This window comes from Perna viridis, chromosome 11, assembly GCF_037379345.1.
Source record: "Perna viridis isolate PV_CMFRI_1.1 ecotype Kerala chromosome 11, ASM3737934v1, whole genome shotgun sequence".
Lineage (NCBI taxonomy): Eukaryota > Metazoa > Mollusca > Bivalvia > Mytilida > Mytilidae > Perna > Perna viridis.
Window position 1 is genome coordinate 34181403 of NC_142455.1, and position 19913 is coordinate 34201315.

General features: G+C 33.9%; 1 protein-coding gene across 1 annotated transcript; it reads left to right on the forward strand.

Annotated features, from left to right (window-relative positions):
- The first annotated feature begins 33 nt into the window (after positions 1 to 33).
- LOC148603834 (solute carrier family 28 member 3-like) lies at positions 34 to 17703 on the forward strand. The gene is given in 14 exon segments (XM_088551660.1): positions 34 to 186; positions 547 to 598; positions 2534 to 2647; positions 5230 to 5443; positions 5446 to 5563; positions 6038 to 6191; positions 7367 to 7558; positions 7818 to 7979; positions 9570 to 9695; positions 10770 to 10900; positions 12788 to 12971; positions 13621 to 13893; positions 14332 to 14512; positions 17367 to 17703. Coding segments are annotated over 12 exon segments (1869 nt in total). The 5' UTR covers positions 34 to 186; positions 547 to 598; positions 2534 to 2539; the 3' UTR covers positions 17393 to 17703.
- Positions 17704 to 19913: the final 2210 nt, after the last annotated feature.

Sequence of the window (19913 nt, forward strand, 5' to 3'; positions counted from 1 at the left end):
TGTATCATATTGTACCGGGGTCTTCAATGATAAGAACAGAAAAATGTTCATATCAGTTTGTCGAGCTAATTATCTTTCCATTTAATCTTACGAAACACTATCTACCAAGCTCTTTGGGAACTCAAATATTTACTTCCTGATTTATTTGTAATACAATCTTGAACAGAGAAGTATACTAACCTAAAGGTAAGACTTGTTTATTTTTATTCCTTAACCAACTTATATTAACAGTATTGCTATTTGTTGATTTATGAAGTCATAATAGATGGCCAAGAAAACTTCTTGATTTCTTATATATTTTGTTTGTTTGTTGTTGTTTGTTTGTTTTTGTTTTTTATTGTTTGCTATTTAATATGCCACAGATGTATTTTTCAGTAAATTAAACAAATCAGGCATTTTTCTCATAATTTGGATGACAGGTTTCTGTTTCATGGTATTGGTCTGAAATGTGATACATGTACCAAATATTGTAAGCATAATTAACGAAAACATGATTAATTATAATAATAATAACAGTAAATTACTGATATATGTTTTTCGTCGTAGGTTCGATATATAACGTTAACTGAAAGATTGTTTCCATGGTCTATCCATAAAGGTACTTGTAATCTTATCCGATACACCTCTCAATTACGTTACATATTTGTGTTGAACATGAATACTTTTGAAAACGTCACATCAATCTAAAATTACCGACAAATCAAAGTACTGTTACATAACTAGAAATTGTTTTATACAACACGCAACAAATAAATAGAGTCAATAGCCTACGGTTCTGATTAGCTCACAGCTCACACTTCGTCGAAAACCGAACAACTGTCGTTACAGTAATGCAATTAACGGACGACACTTTGATTAAAGAGTAATCAAGGGAACCAAGGTCATAGTGGTAATCAAAAGATTGTAATCCTGGGACAAATACGAGACATGGAAAAAAGACAAAGATAATAAAGTAACTAAAATCATATATACAAAGTAGCAAAAGCAAATAGGCAACTCGGATTTAACTAAAAACTGGGAGCATGGACCAGGTGCACCGGTAGGGTAAGCGTTCTCTGCTTTTCTAGAAACACCCGCCGAGTTGTTCATAAAAAGTCAAGTCCTGGGTAGACAAACGAGGAAAGGAAAACTTTGACCCGTTGAAATAATCAGTTTTCATGGTGCAGATGGATACACCATAACGATCCACGAGTTTATGGTGACGACCATAAAACTTCTGTAGTGATGACTTGTAGCAACATAACCCTGTTTCAGAAGCCTATTTGTTAGAGTTCTAGCGCGATACAAAACGTCCGTGTAGTTTCGGCAAGCTCCTGCATAACGTATGAGTTGCGATACGAACACTCCATACGCAGGTGCTGAAGGGATGTTGCCACAGATGAAAGGAAAGTTGACAATTCTGAATGAAAAGTCATCACGTTTGTCGTAAAATTTGGTCAATAGTTTCCTTTACCATCGATTTCTAAGTGTAGGTCGGGGTATGAGGCTGAAATGTGAATATTTAATCGAAATGATTTGTGGCACAGATCCCACTCTCCCTACAACTGAGGACTAAGACAAATGGTCTTCTTATATGTATGTATGGGTTCTTTTATACTTATATATGGAACAAGGAAGTAAAATCAAGAACAGATATGTGGCTGACAAAATGGATCTATGTGGGTCTTTTTGACATGTCATATCCGGGGGACACTATTGTAAATATAAACGTTCACTGAAATCTGAAATGTAGTCAGTTAATAAACGTAGACTGTAAGCAATATGTTTTAAATCAAAAGGAGGGGTGAGGAAAGACCCTAGTATGTACAATGTCACACAAATCAAATGAATGAGCTACATGTACAAAGCAGAGAAGTTTGCATTTATGTTCAAATAATTCTAGCTACCTATAAATGGCCCAGTGCAGGTCCGGATGTTAGGGGCTAGGGCGCTCTGCCCACAGAGCAACTGGGATGTGTGCCCCAGATGGTGGAATGGGGTACCCCTGGCGCGTTGCATGCTGGGGTTGTCAGGCTATAATACGGAAAACCTGACCGCAACCCATAGTGGTGCATCGTGTTGGGAAAGATGCCACGTTCCACGCATGTTAAAGAGCCCTACTGTGGTATTCTCCCGGAGTAGGAACCATAGGGCTCCGCCACAGGAGGCTAAATTGCCCAACACTACCCTCCTCTCTCTATTTCCAGTGGCAATCTAAATTTGTCGACCCCATTGTCCTTGTGTCCCATCCTTTTTCATTTCATTACCATTTCATGTTCATTTTATCATCAATTTCATGTTCATCGTCTGAATATAGCTGAAAAATTGCTGCTCGGACGTTAAACCCCAACAAACAAACAAAAACAAACCTATAAATGGCATTCGTATATATTTAACACATTATTGAGAAAAATCCATCACCTATAGAACTGCATGTACAGTAAGACTTTCAAATAGATAGATAATGTATTATTTCACTTTGTTAAAATATGTTTACAATAAATAATAAGAGGTTAATCAAGGTGGAGGTCTATTTATCGTCGTTTAACACCAGAAAAATATGGAAGACCACGTTTTGTACAAGGGGAATCAAAACCATCCAGTTGGTGGAATGCAGTACGATAATAAAGGCTATGATTTCGATGAAGATGGACTGCCGACAGGAAAGGTATGTTTAGCTACTGATACTGCAAACAGTCATTGAAAGATACATTGTATAAACCCATGGTTACAACACCCACTTTGGTTGTGAGAGGTAAATCTGAGCATGATAATATGATGATACATGCTATTCTTGAAGGGTCAACATTCCTCTGAAAAATGTGAAAATCTTTTACGACAAAAACGGTGTAACCTCAATTCATAAGTAATCTTTTAGGAGTTGCTCCCCTTTAATAGCAATCTTATTAGGTTCTACTTCTAATTTGACGAATTGTAGTTGATATGGAAATGGCTTCAATTGCTGAAATATTTTGTTTTTCCTGACACAAAACAAAATCTATTGTTTTAATTTTGGATGGGTTGGTCCTTTTTACATAAGATTATTTGGCACATATGTTTCAATACATTTTAAGTGTATACTGATAATAATCGTTTGCATGGACTATATATATAAATACAACATGTGTGTTATTTGCACGTGGAAATAAAGGCTTTCACTAACCAGCAATTGTATAGCTGTCAATAATTAAAATATAAGATTCATGTCTTAAGTACAGTTTATTAATGCGGGCCATTATATTCAATGCCAGTCCTAGGCCTGTGTGTACATGTACAAGAAAATTTTGTATACGCCTTTGTGCATTTATCCCACTGTCTGTGCTTGACAAATTGTCCGCTATTTTTTAGCTGAATGCGAAGTAATAAAATTACTATATCACTATGAGCAAACAATAACCATATGACACTCGGATTCCATGCATCTACATGATCTGATTACGAAAATAATCAAATGAGCGGCTTTTTAACAAGAAAATTCGTATTTGATTATACCGGCTTACGCTGTCGATTCCATTGAGAAAAACACTAGTGTGTTGTCATATATCCGTTTTCTTAAATGTTTGTATAGCGTGACCATAACATCTAGAGATATAAGCTTTTTGGATTGGTTACTTACAGGAACGACGGTCGTACTTGTGATATAGTCATCTGAACGACAGAAGAATGCATTATTTCGTGTAAACTTTTCGAGCACTTTTATGTAATCAGAGATCGAAAATTGTTTGTATACCTGTGTATCTTTTGTTAATACCCGATTTGATGTTTGTTTCGGATACTCCGAAATTGTAAAATGCTTATGACTTAGTTTAAAATTCTATAAGCAAATATCAACTTTTCGTTGGCTAAAAAAGGACAAAATGCAGAAAGATAATAAAGGATTTTCTCGGTTGAAATGGTAAGACCAATGTTATTAAGATTTTTTTTCGACGGTATTTCGTGCATGTAGACGTCCTGTGTACGTACTACGTTCTGAAAATGGGAAGAATGCATTTAATAATTAATACATACATAAGCGCATATAAATATATCAACCAATCCCCTACTGATGAAAGGTAACCTTATGTTCCCTCCAAAGTGAAACCAGCATTGCAAATATAATCAACGAAGTTTTTGGAAATTTTGTAAGCTTTATAAGGTTCACCTTATAGCTAATCTGATCCGAAAGAAAGCATATCGTTTAGCTAGATCCTTTAATCTCAGTTTCCGCTATATAAATAATGTATTATCTTTAAACAAATCTAGTTTTGGTGACTTAATACATTGCATCTACCCCAAATAACAAAGATAAAGGTTACTACAGACACCGTGAAGGCTCTACCCCAAATAACAAAGATAAAGGATACTACAGACACCGTGAAGTCAGCCTCATATCTTGACCTACACTTAGAGATCGATGGTAAAGGAAAACTATTGATCAAACTTGTATTGAAAAACGTGATGACTTTTCATTCAGAATTGTCAACATTCCAGTCATCTGCGACAACATCCCTTCAGTATCTGCGTATTGGGTTTTCGAATCACAACTCATACGTTATGCCAGAGCTTGCAGACGTTTTGTGTCGCGCTAGACTTCTTACAATAAGGCTACAGGAACAGCGTACAAGATTGAAGATATAACTACAGACGTTTTATGGTCGTCATCATGAACTCGTGGTTTTTTACGGCGTATCAATCTGCACCATGAAAACTGATTTGTTCAACGCGTCATAGTTTTCCTTTCCTCTTTCATACGCCCCAGACTTGACTTTTATGACTCGGTGTAGTTTTACAGACTTTTTTTTCTTTTTTATTTTGTTGTTAATATGCCCACACAGTACTCCATAGCCATCGACATTATGCATGATTATATATTTGTATATATAATCATGCATTATTATATATTTGTATATTTGTTGTCATTTAAGTGATGGTGAGAATTGTCCTTGCTATACACTGCATGATTTTGCAGTGTGTAATTTTGTATACTTATATAAAGTTCATTTGCAAAGTTTGTTTGGTTTTTTTTTTTCATTCATTTGCCTTTTGACAGCGCACTATACTAACTGGTTAAACTCACCATTTATACCGGAAATGTTTGTTCCACGTCACGATTATTACGGCGATTTCCAACAACTTTCCGGTTTTCACTCTGATATTGCCATTTGTTACATAGACTCTATATTTGACCATTCTTTTGACTATTGCCTAGCTTTCATCAGTTCTGTAATTGTGTTAAGACAATCCATTAAGATTTCGTGCTTTACATTTTAGAGTAATGGAAATAGCGAAAATTGCAGTCCAAATGAGAGTAACATAGATACCAAAGAATCAAAGGGAGTCTTAGCTTCAATTCAATCATCTTTATCACATTTCTACAACAGGAGTCGTCGTGTAATATGGGTTATAGTTGGTTTTATTTTGTTTGGTTTGTATTGCTGGTATGTCGTGGAATCGATGTTGTATGAATTCGGTACGGAACCAGCGTACCCTTGCTTATCGGAACAATACTGGTGATACTGTTTTTGACATCTCTTGCAATATTATCGAAATTTCCATTGCCGTCTACATGTTTCAAAAATCAACGATTGGAGATTATCACTACATGGTAAGTTTGGTTTACTACCGACACTATTTACAGTGTCGGTTTATAATCTTTACGTTGGAAATGAATGTTCCTTAAGTATAATTCAAATTAAACTATCCCTTTTTGGCACAAAGTAGATAGACATATAACTACTTAGTCTCTTACAAGTAGCATGCGTAAGTAAGAGAGCCAATCAATTTGCTATGTAGTTCTGTAAACCTATTAGTACCTGTAACTAGTAGTTGTGAATTTGCTAAATACTAACCAGATAACAAATGCAAATTTTAAAGCTCACGTTGACATCTTATTATATGATATATTTATTGTTTCAAAAACTATACAAGACATTTATTTTTTTTTTATCTGAAAAGCATGAAAGTGTTCTTGTAACGACTAAAGAAAAATTCCTATCGTCCTTAAAAAATACGAACAAACAGAGCTAGTAAACTCTTGCTAGTATACTATATCACAAGATGTATAAATGTTATTGCACAGGTTACATCGATGCCTTGCAGGAGGGTTGATCATATTTGCGATAGCCTACATTATTGCTGAAATAGGAATGAAATCACCAAGAAACCTGATATCTCTTGCAGGAACTATTGTTTTTGTTCTTATAACATTTGTATTTTCAAAACATCCTGCAGAGGTAAGACCACTTCCATATAATTTAATTTTAATATGTTATAAATCTTCTGATTTGGCAACATAGGTTAATTTGTACTAACTATATTGGTACTGTAATACGTCGATCACACATTCACGAAAACCTCGCTACATGTAGTACCACTATAGGATAGATTTCACGGTAAACCCGGAACAACAAATTTCCGTAGTCCAAAACGAGTGCAAAACGGATGCAGAAGTTTTCATGTTTTAAAGACAAGACGGCAACGTTGCAATTCGTTCCAAACGTTATGAATTTATCGAACATAAACATGAAAATACTCAATGAAGTACGACGAATTGACGACAACATTCATAGGACATTCGACAATCGTTATGTTCGTTATCAAATTTCGTGTCCCGGATTGTTTTTAGGAAAAATAAGTGAGCAATCATATACTATTCTATTCAATGTCTGAGCGGGTCCAAACGAAACGCCATGATCTTATTTACTGTAGCCGATAATGAATGTTTAAATACTGATCGATCTACATGTACAAAAGTGTCTTAAAAAGGAAAATTGTAACAATAATATTCTTGTAAGAGAGTAAAGCCTAAGTATTAATGATAACTCCCGCAGTCATAAGAAAAGTACTATGTTAATAATGCAACGACAAGCTGTCAGTTAGATATTGAATGAGACATTGTTAAACAATCAATAAGAAGTAGAACTCTTGTTATCAGTCATGCTCTTATAATTACAAAATATCAAAATTGAACGAGAGCAAACCAGTCAGACAACTCGACATAATACCGAAAGATAATAAAAAGACATGCATTGAAGATCCAGCAATTTTCCTCATCGTTACATTACCAAATTACATTTGTATATCTGGCTGTTTCTTCCTGTACATTTTGTTTAAAACGTATTTCATTTTCAAAATTCAATGTAATTTAAGGTGCTATACATTCGTTCCATCCATTAATTACGTTTTAAATGCGTTTAGATTGTTAGCGATACAGTAGCATAAGGGTTCGTGTACATGATGTTGTTAATTTTTTTTAAATGTGGCAGTCTACTTTTCAAAATATATAGCAAAAGAAAGTTTGTGATGAATATAATATTGAAAGCTGTAGTTCTGAGACTCTAGTTTGGAATCCACATCTCTCTTATATGTGTTTCATGACTAATATCTTCTGCAAAATTGTTTTCTGCAGGTGAAATGGCGACCGGTGTTCTGGGGACTAATGTTACAGTTTATTTTTGCATTAATTATATTGAGATGGGATATAGGATATGATATTTTCCAATGGCTTGGTGATCGATTAATGGAATTTTTGTCATATGCTGATGAAGGAGCAATATTTGTGTTTGGAAATAAGTATACTGATCACTTTTTCGCAATGAAAGTAAAGTATCCGTTAATCTTATTTTATACAGGCATTAATTTTAACGCAAAAAATATCTTTCAAAAAATTTACAACAAAAGTTTTTAGTGTTTACGAGCAAATATCAGATACTTACATCCAATGGCGACGATAGACAGTGATATCAATACTGAAACAAATGTTTAACACACATACACACACACACATACCGAATTAGAAATATGATATAACTAATGAACCTGAAGTATACAATACATGCATTTTTATTTTTCTGTTTTAGGTCTTACCAGTAACGATATTTTTCAGTACTACAGTTTCTATACTTTATTACCTCGGTGTGATGCAGTTTATCATACGCAATCTCGCTAAGGCTCTGGCAACCTCGCTTGGAACGTCACCTGCTGAATCTCTCAACACAGCTGGAAATATATTCTTGGGACAGGCATGTATTTCAAAATGGACTTTTACCTGTAGTACGGGCTAGCCATTTAACAATGCGACATAAACCGCCAGCCCCTTCTAAAATAATGATAAAAGTGAGTCTGATTTATTTCTGAAATAATAAGGTGACTAGGTAAACAGATACGAAAATCACATTTAGGTTGAGATCATTGCCTAATTACGGTGCATCGAATGGGACTTGATCTTTTGTGATCAAAATCAATTTTGTGTCACAAAAATCAATTTTATATGTTAATTAGTTTACAAATTCCTTTGGATATGCCAATGAATTCAAAATGTGCATCATGTATACGTGTATTGCAAACTTAAAGCATTCACTGCAATACAGTGGATAAGGTACGAATGTGCATGGTTATAATAAAGCACATTAGTGAAAGAAAATATCGGATATCGTAATCATATAACCAACTGTGTCATTTAATTGTGAATCTAAAGATAGATCATCTGAGCACTTGTAAACAAAAGGGAAACGAAAGTTAGACACGTACTATGTCGGTTTTTTCATCTCGCCCGACCTGTTCCACTCAACCGAATTACGTGTGTCATACATCAATAGAATCGGAATGAAATAAGGAATCTATCTGTATCTGCCAAACAATCGTCTGTATCTGTAGCGGAACAAAATAATCTTTAGCTGACTTCGACAGATTAACAAATTTCATCCCACAACATATTTCTAATGTGCTTTTCTTGGCTAATCTGACGATTCATTTCTTTTCCCAACAAAATATAGAACAAATACATTAATACAAATTATCCTGACAAATTTAAACAAATTTGGTTACGATTAACAGGTAGGGCAAAAGCATTTTCTAGTTTAGTTAAAAGATGTCAGGAAATGATTACTTGATTTACCAAGGAAAATCCCAATAAATCGAAAGTAGAAAAATGGCATGTTTTAAAACCTGTTTTATCAAACAAATCTCATAGAAAACGTATAATAGCAATTTTAGTCAATTCAAAACAGTTTTACTGTAAAATGCAACTGAAAAGATTTTTTTTTAATTTCACTTAAAACGGTCTTAACCGTCCTGCGTTGCTCGGAGTAATCGGAAAACTGCGATTACTATATCCAATGAGAAATATTCTTACATTTGCACATTCAAAGGATTCTGTAAATTAATTTGCATACAAAATTGACTTGTATGACAAAATTCAATTTTGTCTCACAAAATTGACTTTTGTGAAACAAAATTGATTTTTGTGACACAGAATTGAATTTTTTCTCACAAAATTGAATTTTGTGCCACAGAAATGGCTTTTGTAACACAAAATTGAAAATTTGTAGTATGTTATAAATTTTGTTAATCTGAATTCATTTTTGTTGAGCAAAATTAACTTTTGTCTGTACAAAATTGAAATTTGAGTACAAGAGCCCCATTCGGCGCCCCGTACCAAATACTATTTAATAATAATATTTTTTTACTGAAGCTTCTCTTGAATAAATATTCGATTTCTGCACTTGACAAAAAATACTCCACCCCTTTCCTCAAGACGAAAACGGTCTGTACCTTATATAACAAAATGTACTGACTCGTTTCAATACATAATTGCTCGAGTAATTTTTCAGGTAGAAGCCCCACTGATGATAAGACCGTTCATGGAAAAATTGACGAAATCAGAAATCCATGCTGTGTGCACGGGAGGATTTTCAACAATAGCTGGAAGTGTGATGGCTGCTTATATCATTTATGGAGTACGAACAGATAAACAGTCAACAAATTCAAAATTTTCATGCGATCTTCAATATTTTTTTCTAAGATTGTTGTCATGATGAATGAAAATGAGACAAGGATTTATATATGTTTTTATTATGTACAGAAATATCGTTGAAATGCTTTAATAGAAATTGCCATTACCAGTTTATTTTATATGTATTGTTTTTCGACATAGTATTTTTACATAAAAAGTGTCCTGAAAGCACATAAAAAGACATCTTTTTTAACAGGAAATTACCGAGCAAGAATATTTATGATTAGGCCACATAAAATTATATCTATGTTTCCTGCTACCCGACCGACTCATACCGTGACCCTCCTGACTGACTTATTTTCAAGTTAACACACAACAAAAGAGAATCACCATACGATCCAACATTATACAGATTGTAGTCAATTGTCGTTTTCCACAATGTCCCAATTGTTCATAAGACATTTTTTTAGGTTGTTTTCTATGAAATTTGAGAAAAATAAGTAATAAATTTATAAAATAAAGTCCCGACCTACCGACCCATTTGTGTACATCTAACAGGAAACAGATGTATAATTCTGTTTGGCCTTAATGCAATTCACCAATACATGTTCTATTTCAAACAAAAAAGTCAACCTCTTACCAGAGACCTGTTTCTAGTTCTTAAAAAAATACTGCCTCTTACATCTTTTAACATCACAAAAGGGATAGGACACAAGTTTGAACTTGAAAATTTGTTTTTTCCGATTATGATATACAGTATACAAATGTTCACACACTTGTATATCAGGCCATTAACTATCGTCAGTAACATTCCTTTGGTATTGATAGTGTGTCCGTTCGGAAGAACTAATCAGGTAAATTCTTGCTAAGCATTATAATATTGTTCCTGTTTGGGCATGTTTGCATTAATCAAATGAACTTACCTGACAAGGTATTGCCGACTGACTTACCTGAGATATCTCCTATGAATTAGGTTCATAATGCAACTTATCAACTAATTGTAGTCGATACAGATTTCACAAATAAAAGAAGACGGGAGATAATTCAAAATTCTCAAACTATTTTCTATTTTTTTAAGGTTCCTGCTAATCATTTATTATCTGCATCCGTCATGTCGGCACCGGCGGCTCTAGCAATGTCCAAACTTTTCTGGCCTGAAACAGAAACGATCAGAGCAAAAAGTAAAGATGTGTACAATATGGAGAAAGGGTATGTACTTGCTGTTAAAATACAAGCAAAGTATACACTAAAGAAAAAGATAGCGTTTACCATCAAAATATTATAAACACTTACATACAATTATAATACAAGAGAAATAGTATTTTATAAATTCCTTGGTGTAAACCTTGGAAGGGAAATCACATAATTGTATTCTTAAAGAACCTCCGCAATTATAGAGAAGGTTAACTTTGATATTCACTGTGGCTTGTTTTCTTTCTTTTCCTTACTTATCTTATCACATGTACAAATGGAGCTCATCTGGGACTATTTCACTGCTAAGCGTTCGGTGTCGTCTTTAATTGTCGTTAATCATTTTAAGAAATCTTCTCCCCTGAAATCATTCTTGTCACCAGCTATTCAAAGATGTTTACTAAAAAAGTATGTCGATTTATACTGGTAGGGCAACAAATACGATCGCAATGTCTATGATATATAGGATATAGGGTTGAAACCACTTATTCCGAGATATTATCTCATAAACAGTGGGGATAGAGAGAAAAATAAAAGATGCTCTTCCTTCCTTGGCTTGAAGAGCATTACTGAAGTGTCCGTCCTTTCGATCGAAAGAGTAACCAGGCGAACCACGATTCTAGGGGAAATCAAAAGAATGTAATCCAGGGAAAAAGACCAGGCATGGAAAACAGACAAACACGACAAAGAACATAAAGTAACTAAAATAATACAAACAAGGTAACAAAAGTAAATGAGCAACTCGGACTTAAATAAAAACTGGGACCATGGACCAGGTGTACCGGTAGGGTAAGCGTCCTCTGTTTTTTCTAAAAACACCAGTCGAATTGCTCATAACATAGTTATGTCCGGGGTAGAGGAAAGAGGAAAAGAAAGCTTTGACAAGTTGAAAAAAATCAATTTTCGTGTTGCAGATGGATACACCGTAACGATCCACGAGTTCATGATGACGACCATAAAACTTCTGTAGTGATGACTTCAATCTTTGAGCAACATAACCCTGTTCCAGAAGCCTAATTGTCAGAAGTCTAGCGCGATCCAAAACATTTGCGTAGTTACGGACGACAAGCTCTGGTATAATGTATGAGTTGTGATATGAATATTCCATACGCAGGTGCTGAAGGGATGTTGCCACCGATGAAAGGAAAGTTGACAATTTTGAATAAAAAGTCATCACGTTTGTCGTAAAGTTTCCTCATTAATTTTCCTTCACCATCGATCTCTAAGTGTAGGTCAAGATATGAGGCTGATTTCACAAAGTCCGTAGTATCCTTTATCTCAAGTTCTTTGGGAGAGATGCGATGTATCAAATCTCAGAAACTAGGATTGTTTAACGATAATACGTTAATTGCAGTAAAAAATTGGTAATACGCAATTTGTTTTGAGACCACAAAAGACAAAAAAATCGCTAAAACCATAATAGATAGAAAGAAAAAAAATCGACGAATAATCCCTTATAATAAGGATCGTCTGGGTGGTTTCGTGGTAGGTGATCGCGACTAGTAATCATTTCAAAGAATGCAAGCACGTAGCGTTCATGGGGTAGTGACACGTGACTAGGGATCTGAATGTGATATTATATTGTCAGATCAATGGGGATTTGACATGCATATTCCTGATTTTTTAGATTTTGTCTGATTCGTCCGAGCAATTTTTATTTTCTTTTGCATATATAATGAATTGCATCCGGATAAGGAAAGCAATACAATTACTGAAATATGGCCTTTATTAAACAAAAATTCAACAAACAAATCATATTATGTATAATCTACAATTACAGAAAATTAATCAATTACGTTTTTAATAAAGATAAACTTAATTCGTGTCAAAAAGGATATTAACAAATAAACTACTTTCGATATGCAAGTACATGTATATACGTCCCATCCTCTTTTTATGTTCCAGAACAGAACGCAATGTGATAGAAGCGGCATCATCTGGCGCCACAAATTCTATCAAATTGGTAGCCAACATAGCAGTGAATATAATTGCGTTCATCTCTTTGCTTGGGTTTGTTAATGCAACTTTGAGGTGGTTTGGAGAAAGAGTTGGTATGAGGCCACCAAGCTACGAATACCTTACTTTTCAGGTACGTATTCACCATAGCAAAAACAAATGCCATTAAAATGTTACTACACTTAAATAGCAAAATGTATCATGAATGAAAAACTGCGGTGCTGAATCAAACTGCATAATCTGTCTGATTCTAAATGATTACATCTTGTTACGGAGACAAGCTCTTGGCGTCTACAAGTAGATTCCAACATCAATTGTTTAGATCTCTCTTCCAGGGGGTGCAGGGGGCTGGTATCCCGCTTTTGTTGGATATTTTGTCATTTTCATGCGTAAAATGGACAAAAAATCATTGTAAATAATATCCTAGCAATCCTTTTTTCAAAATTTCTGGATCTTCCCCTCTGCTACATCCTCTTGTTGAATAGTGTTATAGCATATAGAACCTGCTTTATCTAAATTTATCTCTTGTGTTTCGTTCGATTTCTTTTATTGATAAATAAAACGTTTATCTTGTTTTAGTTCTAATGTTGATGAAATGTTGTTGCTATTAAGTTGTTTTATCTTTCATGGTGTGTGTTTGTTTATTTGCCTGTTATCTTTGTTTTCTTGTTTATGTTTTTTTCACTTGTATTGCTATCATTTCACATCTGACTTGAACTCAAATAATCTGCTACACATATTTCGCCCTTGTTTTATATTGTTTGTTTTTTTTTTTCTTCCAGTACATATGTTCATACGTGTTTTATCCTCTTGCTTTTCTTATGGGTATTGAAAATGTTGATTGTCGGAAAGTAGCTGAGCTCATAGGAATTAAGACATTCTTCAATGAATTTGTTGCTTACACAGAACTTGCTAAATACATAAACAACAGGAAAAATTTGACTTGGTACGAAGAACTGTACAACAGCTCGATTTATAACTCAACGTGGCATTACGACGGAGATGATATCAAATATGATTTCATGAATATTACTTTAGAGAGAGGATTGATGGAGGTAAGTCGTATATTTCAAAATTATTTTTATATCGGAAATGACGTATACAGATAGGAGATGGTTGTTTAAACTTTTAACACAGACAAACAATGTGTTTTATAGGAAGTATCGCATATTACATTTGGTGGTGAATCAACAATATAACAATATAATCGTGCATTATGAAGTCAATTGTTGTTTGAGTACAAATAGCTCCTTCCCTAATTGGCAAAGTCTTTTCAATAATAGCATATGTATACTAACTCATTAACTCCTTTATAAGAGCTTGATCATATCAATACCGTTAATAGATAAAAAAAAAAAAAAAAAAAAACTCCTTTGTTTTGCACACACCGATTTACACTGGCAATTGTATTGAAATTTTATTGTAAATCCAACAATCCAATAATTATAATGTTTGTAGTAGTTTTCTTGAGGTGCAACTATCTTATTTTACAGGACAGATCTGTGGTAATTTCGACGTATGCTCTCTGTGGTTTTTCGAATATTGGATCTATTGGTATACAACTCGGTGCTTTGGGAGCTATGGCTCCATCACGGAGAAGTGATTTATCACAGGTTATTGTTCGTGCAATGATCGCTGGTAATATTGCCTGTTTCACAACAGCTTGTATTTCAGGTAAAAATTTCAGCCCATTTTGTCATTAACCTAAATACTATTGCATGCATGGATTGGTTGTTACTTTGGGATATCTTAGAATGGAACTCTATTTGGTCGGTATGAAAGAAGAATTTCCTAATTAAGTGTCAGTCTCTGTAAGAATTAGGCAGTAGATGAAACATGGTATGAAAAAACCGCATCATTTTGACAGTGTAATTTGACGCTGTCAGAGAGGGTCTGCAGTCCTACCATAACGCTTGTTACTCCCGTAGTGGTATAAATTCAGTGTGGATCCTGAAAAATTCGAAAGATCTTTGGAGACAATCAGTTGAAGACTGTTATCAGAATGTAATAGCATTTAACCTATGATTATTCAACACTGTGAACTTCTATTCCCCACATCTCATACTGGTAGAAATTCTTCATATTTTGTGAGAAATAATTCCGAATCATCGTCCAAATATACAGAAGAAAATGTTTACAAAATACTGGAATTTTCAATCGATAACAAAGATGTCAAGTGTGGTGGACGCGTTTTTCAACAAACGGTCGGCATTCCAATTGGAACAAATTGTGCTCCTCTACTTGCTGACCTATTCCTACACTATTATGAGGCTGACTTTATAGCTGATCTGATCCAAAAGAAGGAATATCGTTTAGCTAGATCCTCTTTTCTCAGTTTCCGCTATATAGATGACGTATTATCTTTAAAAAACCCTAATTTCGGAATTTGATACATCGGATCTACCCTAAAGGACTTGGGATAAAGGATACTACAGATACTTTGAAATCAATGGTAAAGGAAAACTTTTAACCAAACTTTGAGACAAACGTGATGACATTTCATTCAGAATTGTCAACTTTCCTTTCATCTCTGGCAACATCCCTTCAACACCAGCGTATGGAGTGTTCATATCACAACTCATACGTTATGCCAGAGCTTGCCGAAACTACGCAGACTTTTTGTATCGCACTATATTTCTAACAAATAGGCTTCTAGAAAAGGGTTATGTAGCTACAAGATTGAAGTCATAACTACAAAAGTTTTATGGTCGTCATCATGAACTCCTGGATCGTTACAGTGTATCCATCTGCGCCATGATTTGTTCAACGCGTCATAATTTCCCTTTCCTCTTTCGTCTACCCCGGACTTTACTTTTTATGAGCAACTCGGCGGGTGTTTCTAGAAAAGCAGAGGACGCTTACCCTACCGGTGCACCTGGTCCATGCTTCCAGGTTTTAGTAGAGTCCGAGTTGCTCATTTGCTTTTGTTACTTTGTATGTATGATTTTAGTTACTTTGTGTTCTTTGTTGTGTGTGTCTGTTTTCCATGTCTGGTCTTTGTCCCTGGATTACATTATTTTGATTACCGCTATAGCTTTGGATGCCCTGATTACTCTTCCACTATTTGCACCATCATAATCAAGAAAAATGACAATACTATGCAATACAATGTATCATGTTGGTGCATTGAGTTATAATTTCATTGAAATGTATTGAAAATGGACATTTCAATTGCAGATAACTGTCAAAAACCTCATTGTTCTAACATTCTATTGAAATATTTCTTAACAAAATCCAGTGATGCAAAGATGAAATAGTGGTCTTTGGAAATCGAGAAAGCATTCTTGCGTGAAATTTCATTGTCAGATCGGAAGGTTTTCGACATGCAGGTTTATGGTTTTTCCCATTTTGCCTGATTCCTACAAACACTTACACTTAAAGCAGAACGAAGATGGTTAAAATAACCCCCAATAAAAATATCGCCATGCTCTTTAAAATACATATGCATTTTATTACCAGAAAAGTTCGAAAGGGAAATCAAGTGAACCCGAATTAGTTATTGACCTACAAAAATCTGATTTCTTCGGTCGTTGAATTATACCTAGTAATAAAATTAGTCAAGATCTTCATTACAAAACAAAGCATTGAAATATATTACAAGTTGTTAGTCTGAAGGTATTCTTTGAGCAGTGATACAAATCTTAGCCATTTTATGTATCTCTTTGCGACCTTAAATATATAAACTTAATCATACCTACACTCATAATAGTATAGTATATATTCCTTGTTTGAATTACTTGATATTTCCACTCTGACAAACAAGTGGATTTAAGATGACACGTTTTGACCCAGTTTACAAATGACCGAATGTGTTTGGTGATGAATTTCAGCTAGTCCATGAGTCTATTATGTTTTTATAAAATGTTTCAAAAGGCACATCATTTGTATACGTAATAAAACGAAGAGAATCATAATGTAATGTGCAAATATATGTAGGCTGATTTTGTAAATCAGTGTTTTGATAAGTCTACAGTAATAGCAAGTCCGTCGAAAGATATAGTGTGATAGGACAGTGGTTAGACATTCTTGATTAAATGATGTTAGTCTTTGAGAAGAGGAGGAGAGTGTATGGACATTTGGAGACTTTATAACTGATATTTTATTATGTATTGGGAGTATTGGGAGTTATTTTGTACCTGTTCTCATATTTTGTATAGTTGTTTTACCCCTTATACATATTAATTTAATCAAAAGTTCACATAATAAAATATTAGTTATAAAGTCTCAAAATGTCCATACACTCTCCTCTTCTTCTCAAAGACTAACATCATTTAATAACGAATGTCTAACCACTGTCCTACCACAATAGGATGGTAGAGTACCCGCTATCGTAAGCCCTCTACTTCTCTACAAACACCCTGCCGGCCCATCCGTCGAAAGATCGGTCTTTTATAAAAGCAACCAACACTTAACTTACACGTACATGTAAATTTTGTTAATATTGTGGTATGAATTCTACAATGTATTAGAGTTGTATTGAAATCGATGTATTGTTTATATCAACTATGTGTGTATCCTTTCCTTTTAGGATTACTTTACGAAGGAGGATTGTAGAGGAAAAAAAACTTGATTCTGGTATCTTTTCAATGTATTTGTTAACAGATCGTTATTGTGGCTAGCGTAGTACATGACATGGCGTTTTTACGCCCAACAAAAACAACGTATTATGATATTGTAAGACTACTGACCATATAAACTTAAAGTTTATATTGAATTTACGCACATAAAAGAAATGTGTCCGTCATTGTAATTTTATACATATTTTCATATTTTTAGACGCATTGACCTATCTCTAAACTTATCAAAATGTGCCCATGTTATTAATGCAAGTTTGAAATTATTAATAAACAGATATATAATCTTAACTATTTTTGTATTCATATTTGTTTTTACCGGTGAATGTGTCTGTAGCTAGCATTATACCTTGAATGAGAGATAGTTGGAATTCAAATCCCCTTAAAAGTACTTTTCAAATTGATATGATACGTTAAAAAATTAAGTATTTTGTTAATGAAAAAATTACGAATGAGAAAATTATATAAGAGTAAGACCTTCTACATTGAAATACGTCACGAGATGACGAGGCACTATTGGTTTAGCCAGTTCTGAATATAGACCTGTAACAAGTATAAGCTTACTCGCTGCTATCATTCCTATGTATTGAAGTCCAGGGTTTGTTTATGCAGGAATGAAGGAAGTTTGTGTTGTAAGTCCTTTGAGAGTTACAAAATACTGAAGGAGTGTATTCACAACTGATGATATCTGTGAAAGCAAGTTTGCATTATTGGGCAATAGAATTGGCCATGTCATCGGTCGATAAGGGTGGGTCTACCTTCTATTCCCCACCTCCCCTGAATTGGTAAATCTCATAACTGAGAATAAAAAAGATGACAGAAAATTATTTGTCGCCACAAATGTACCCTATACTTCTTAAATACTGAGAAAGTGCCGTACACGTTCATTAATTAAAAACGAAGATAAAATATTAAAAGTGTTAGTCCGTGTAAAACTCGGGTAGTGTGTGAAACATGGTATAAAAGATACCGTTTTGAAAGTTTAGACTATTTACACTATCAGAATCAAGGGAAAAGGGCAATATTTACCATATCATTTTGGTAAATTGAATTTCAATTTCATTGCATTAAAATGCACTGAAAATAAAAATTTCAAGGGCAGATAACACTGTCAATAACCTCATTTTTCTAACATTCTAATGACAAAAATTCTGTGCAAATCCAGAGGTAGATATCAAATAATGGTCTTTTCAAACAGAGTGAAATTATATTGTCAAATCGGTGTATATTTCTGATTTTATTTTTATATTGTGCCTGATTTTTATAAACACTTACACTTAATGAGTCTAAAAATTGTCACAAATAAATAAATAGTATACAAGCTTGTAGGTTAACCAAATGGCAATGGTACAAATAAAAACTAATACGGATAATCTTCAACGAAAACAAATCACATAGAATATTACGAGGATGTGAATGGTGAATATGTCAGAGACAACAACCCCAACGGCATGAAAATTGCCAGCTCATGGTCATCAATTAATATTCACTGAATGACGAGGGAACACTTATACCACAGGGCAGACTACAGCTGGCCCCAAAATATTATTATACACAAGTACAGCAAATTATTAGTTTGTACGTATTATTTTGGTTATTTTATTTCTTTGCTGTGTCTGTTTTTCCTGTCTGATCTTTCTCCCTGGATTTTTTTGAAAGTTTATATTGGATTTGTTTATCTATATAGACCTCATCGGGTTGCTCCGAATGCAATGTACCTGGATCTGGAAACTTAATTTATGACAAAGAACAAGTTATAGTATAAATGAAATGATATACTGCACTCAGTTCACAGTTATATAAGTACATTAGTATACAAGATTAACAGTGTTTCTTAAAATGATAATAAAAATCTGATTTATTAAAACATTTTTAAAACATTTAAAAGTGAATATTTTTATCTTGCACATTTAAGTAGTCATCATAGCACGGTAAACACTGATAAAGACATTGGTAACCTTTTATGTGAACAAATATTATGATCAAATTGGACTTTTCAACACCTACTCTAACACAAACTTTATCTATAATAACATATATCAAGTTATACATTAAACATACTGGCTGTGTTGAGTTCAACTACTTAAGATAACTGACAATCGAAACAAAGTTTAAGGAACCGGTCCCAACACAGTTCAATAGCAAACTATAATAGACTTGGAACTTAACATAGAGCTTGTTTTATTCCGAATTTTGATGCAGAGTGGAATCGGACATTTTGAGAGTTTTTTCTGTGTTGTTTAACTAACACTAATCAATTATAAATCAATTATAGAATTTGCATTCTTACATTACATTCAACAACATTTTGAAGTTTCTTCCTACTGAGGTTAATATATTTTTACTTATATTATCATTGATTATTAATATTTTGTGGAGCATTGAATAACTGAAGGAAATGAAAACAAAAACAAAAGAACAAAAGAAAAGAAAAGAAAAATACCACAGGAACATTATGGAAAATTCCTTGCTTGTTACATTACCAGACTATGGGTTGTCTC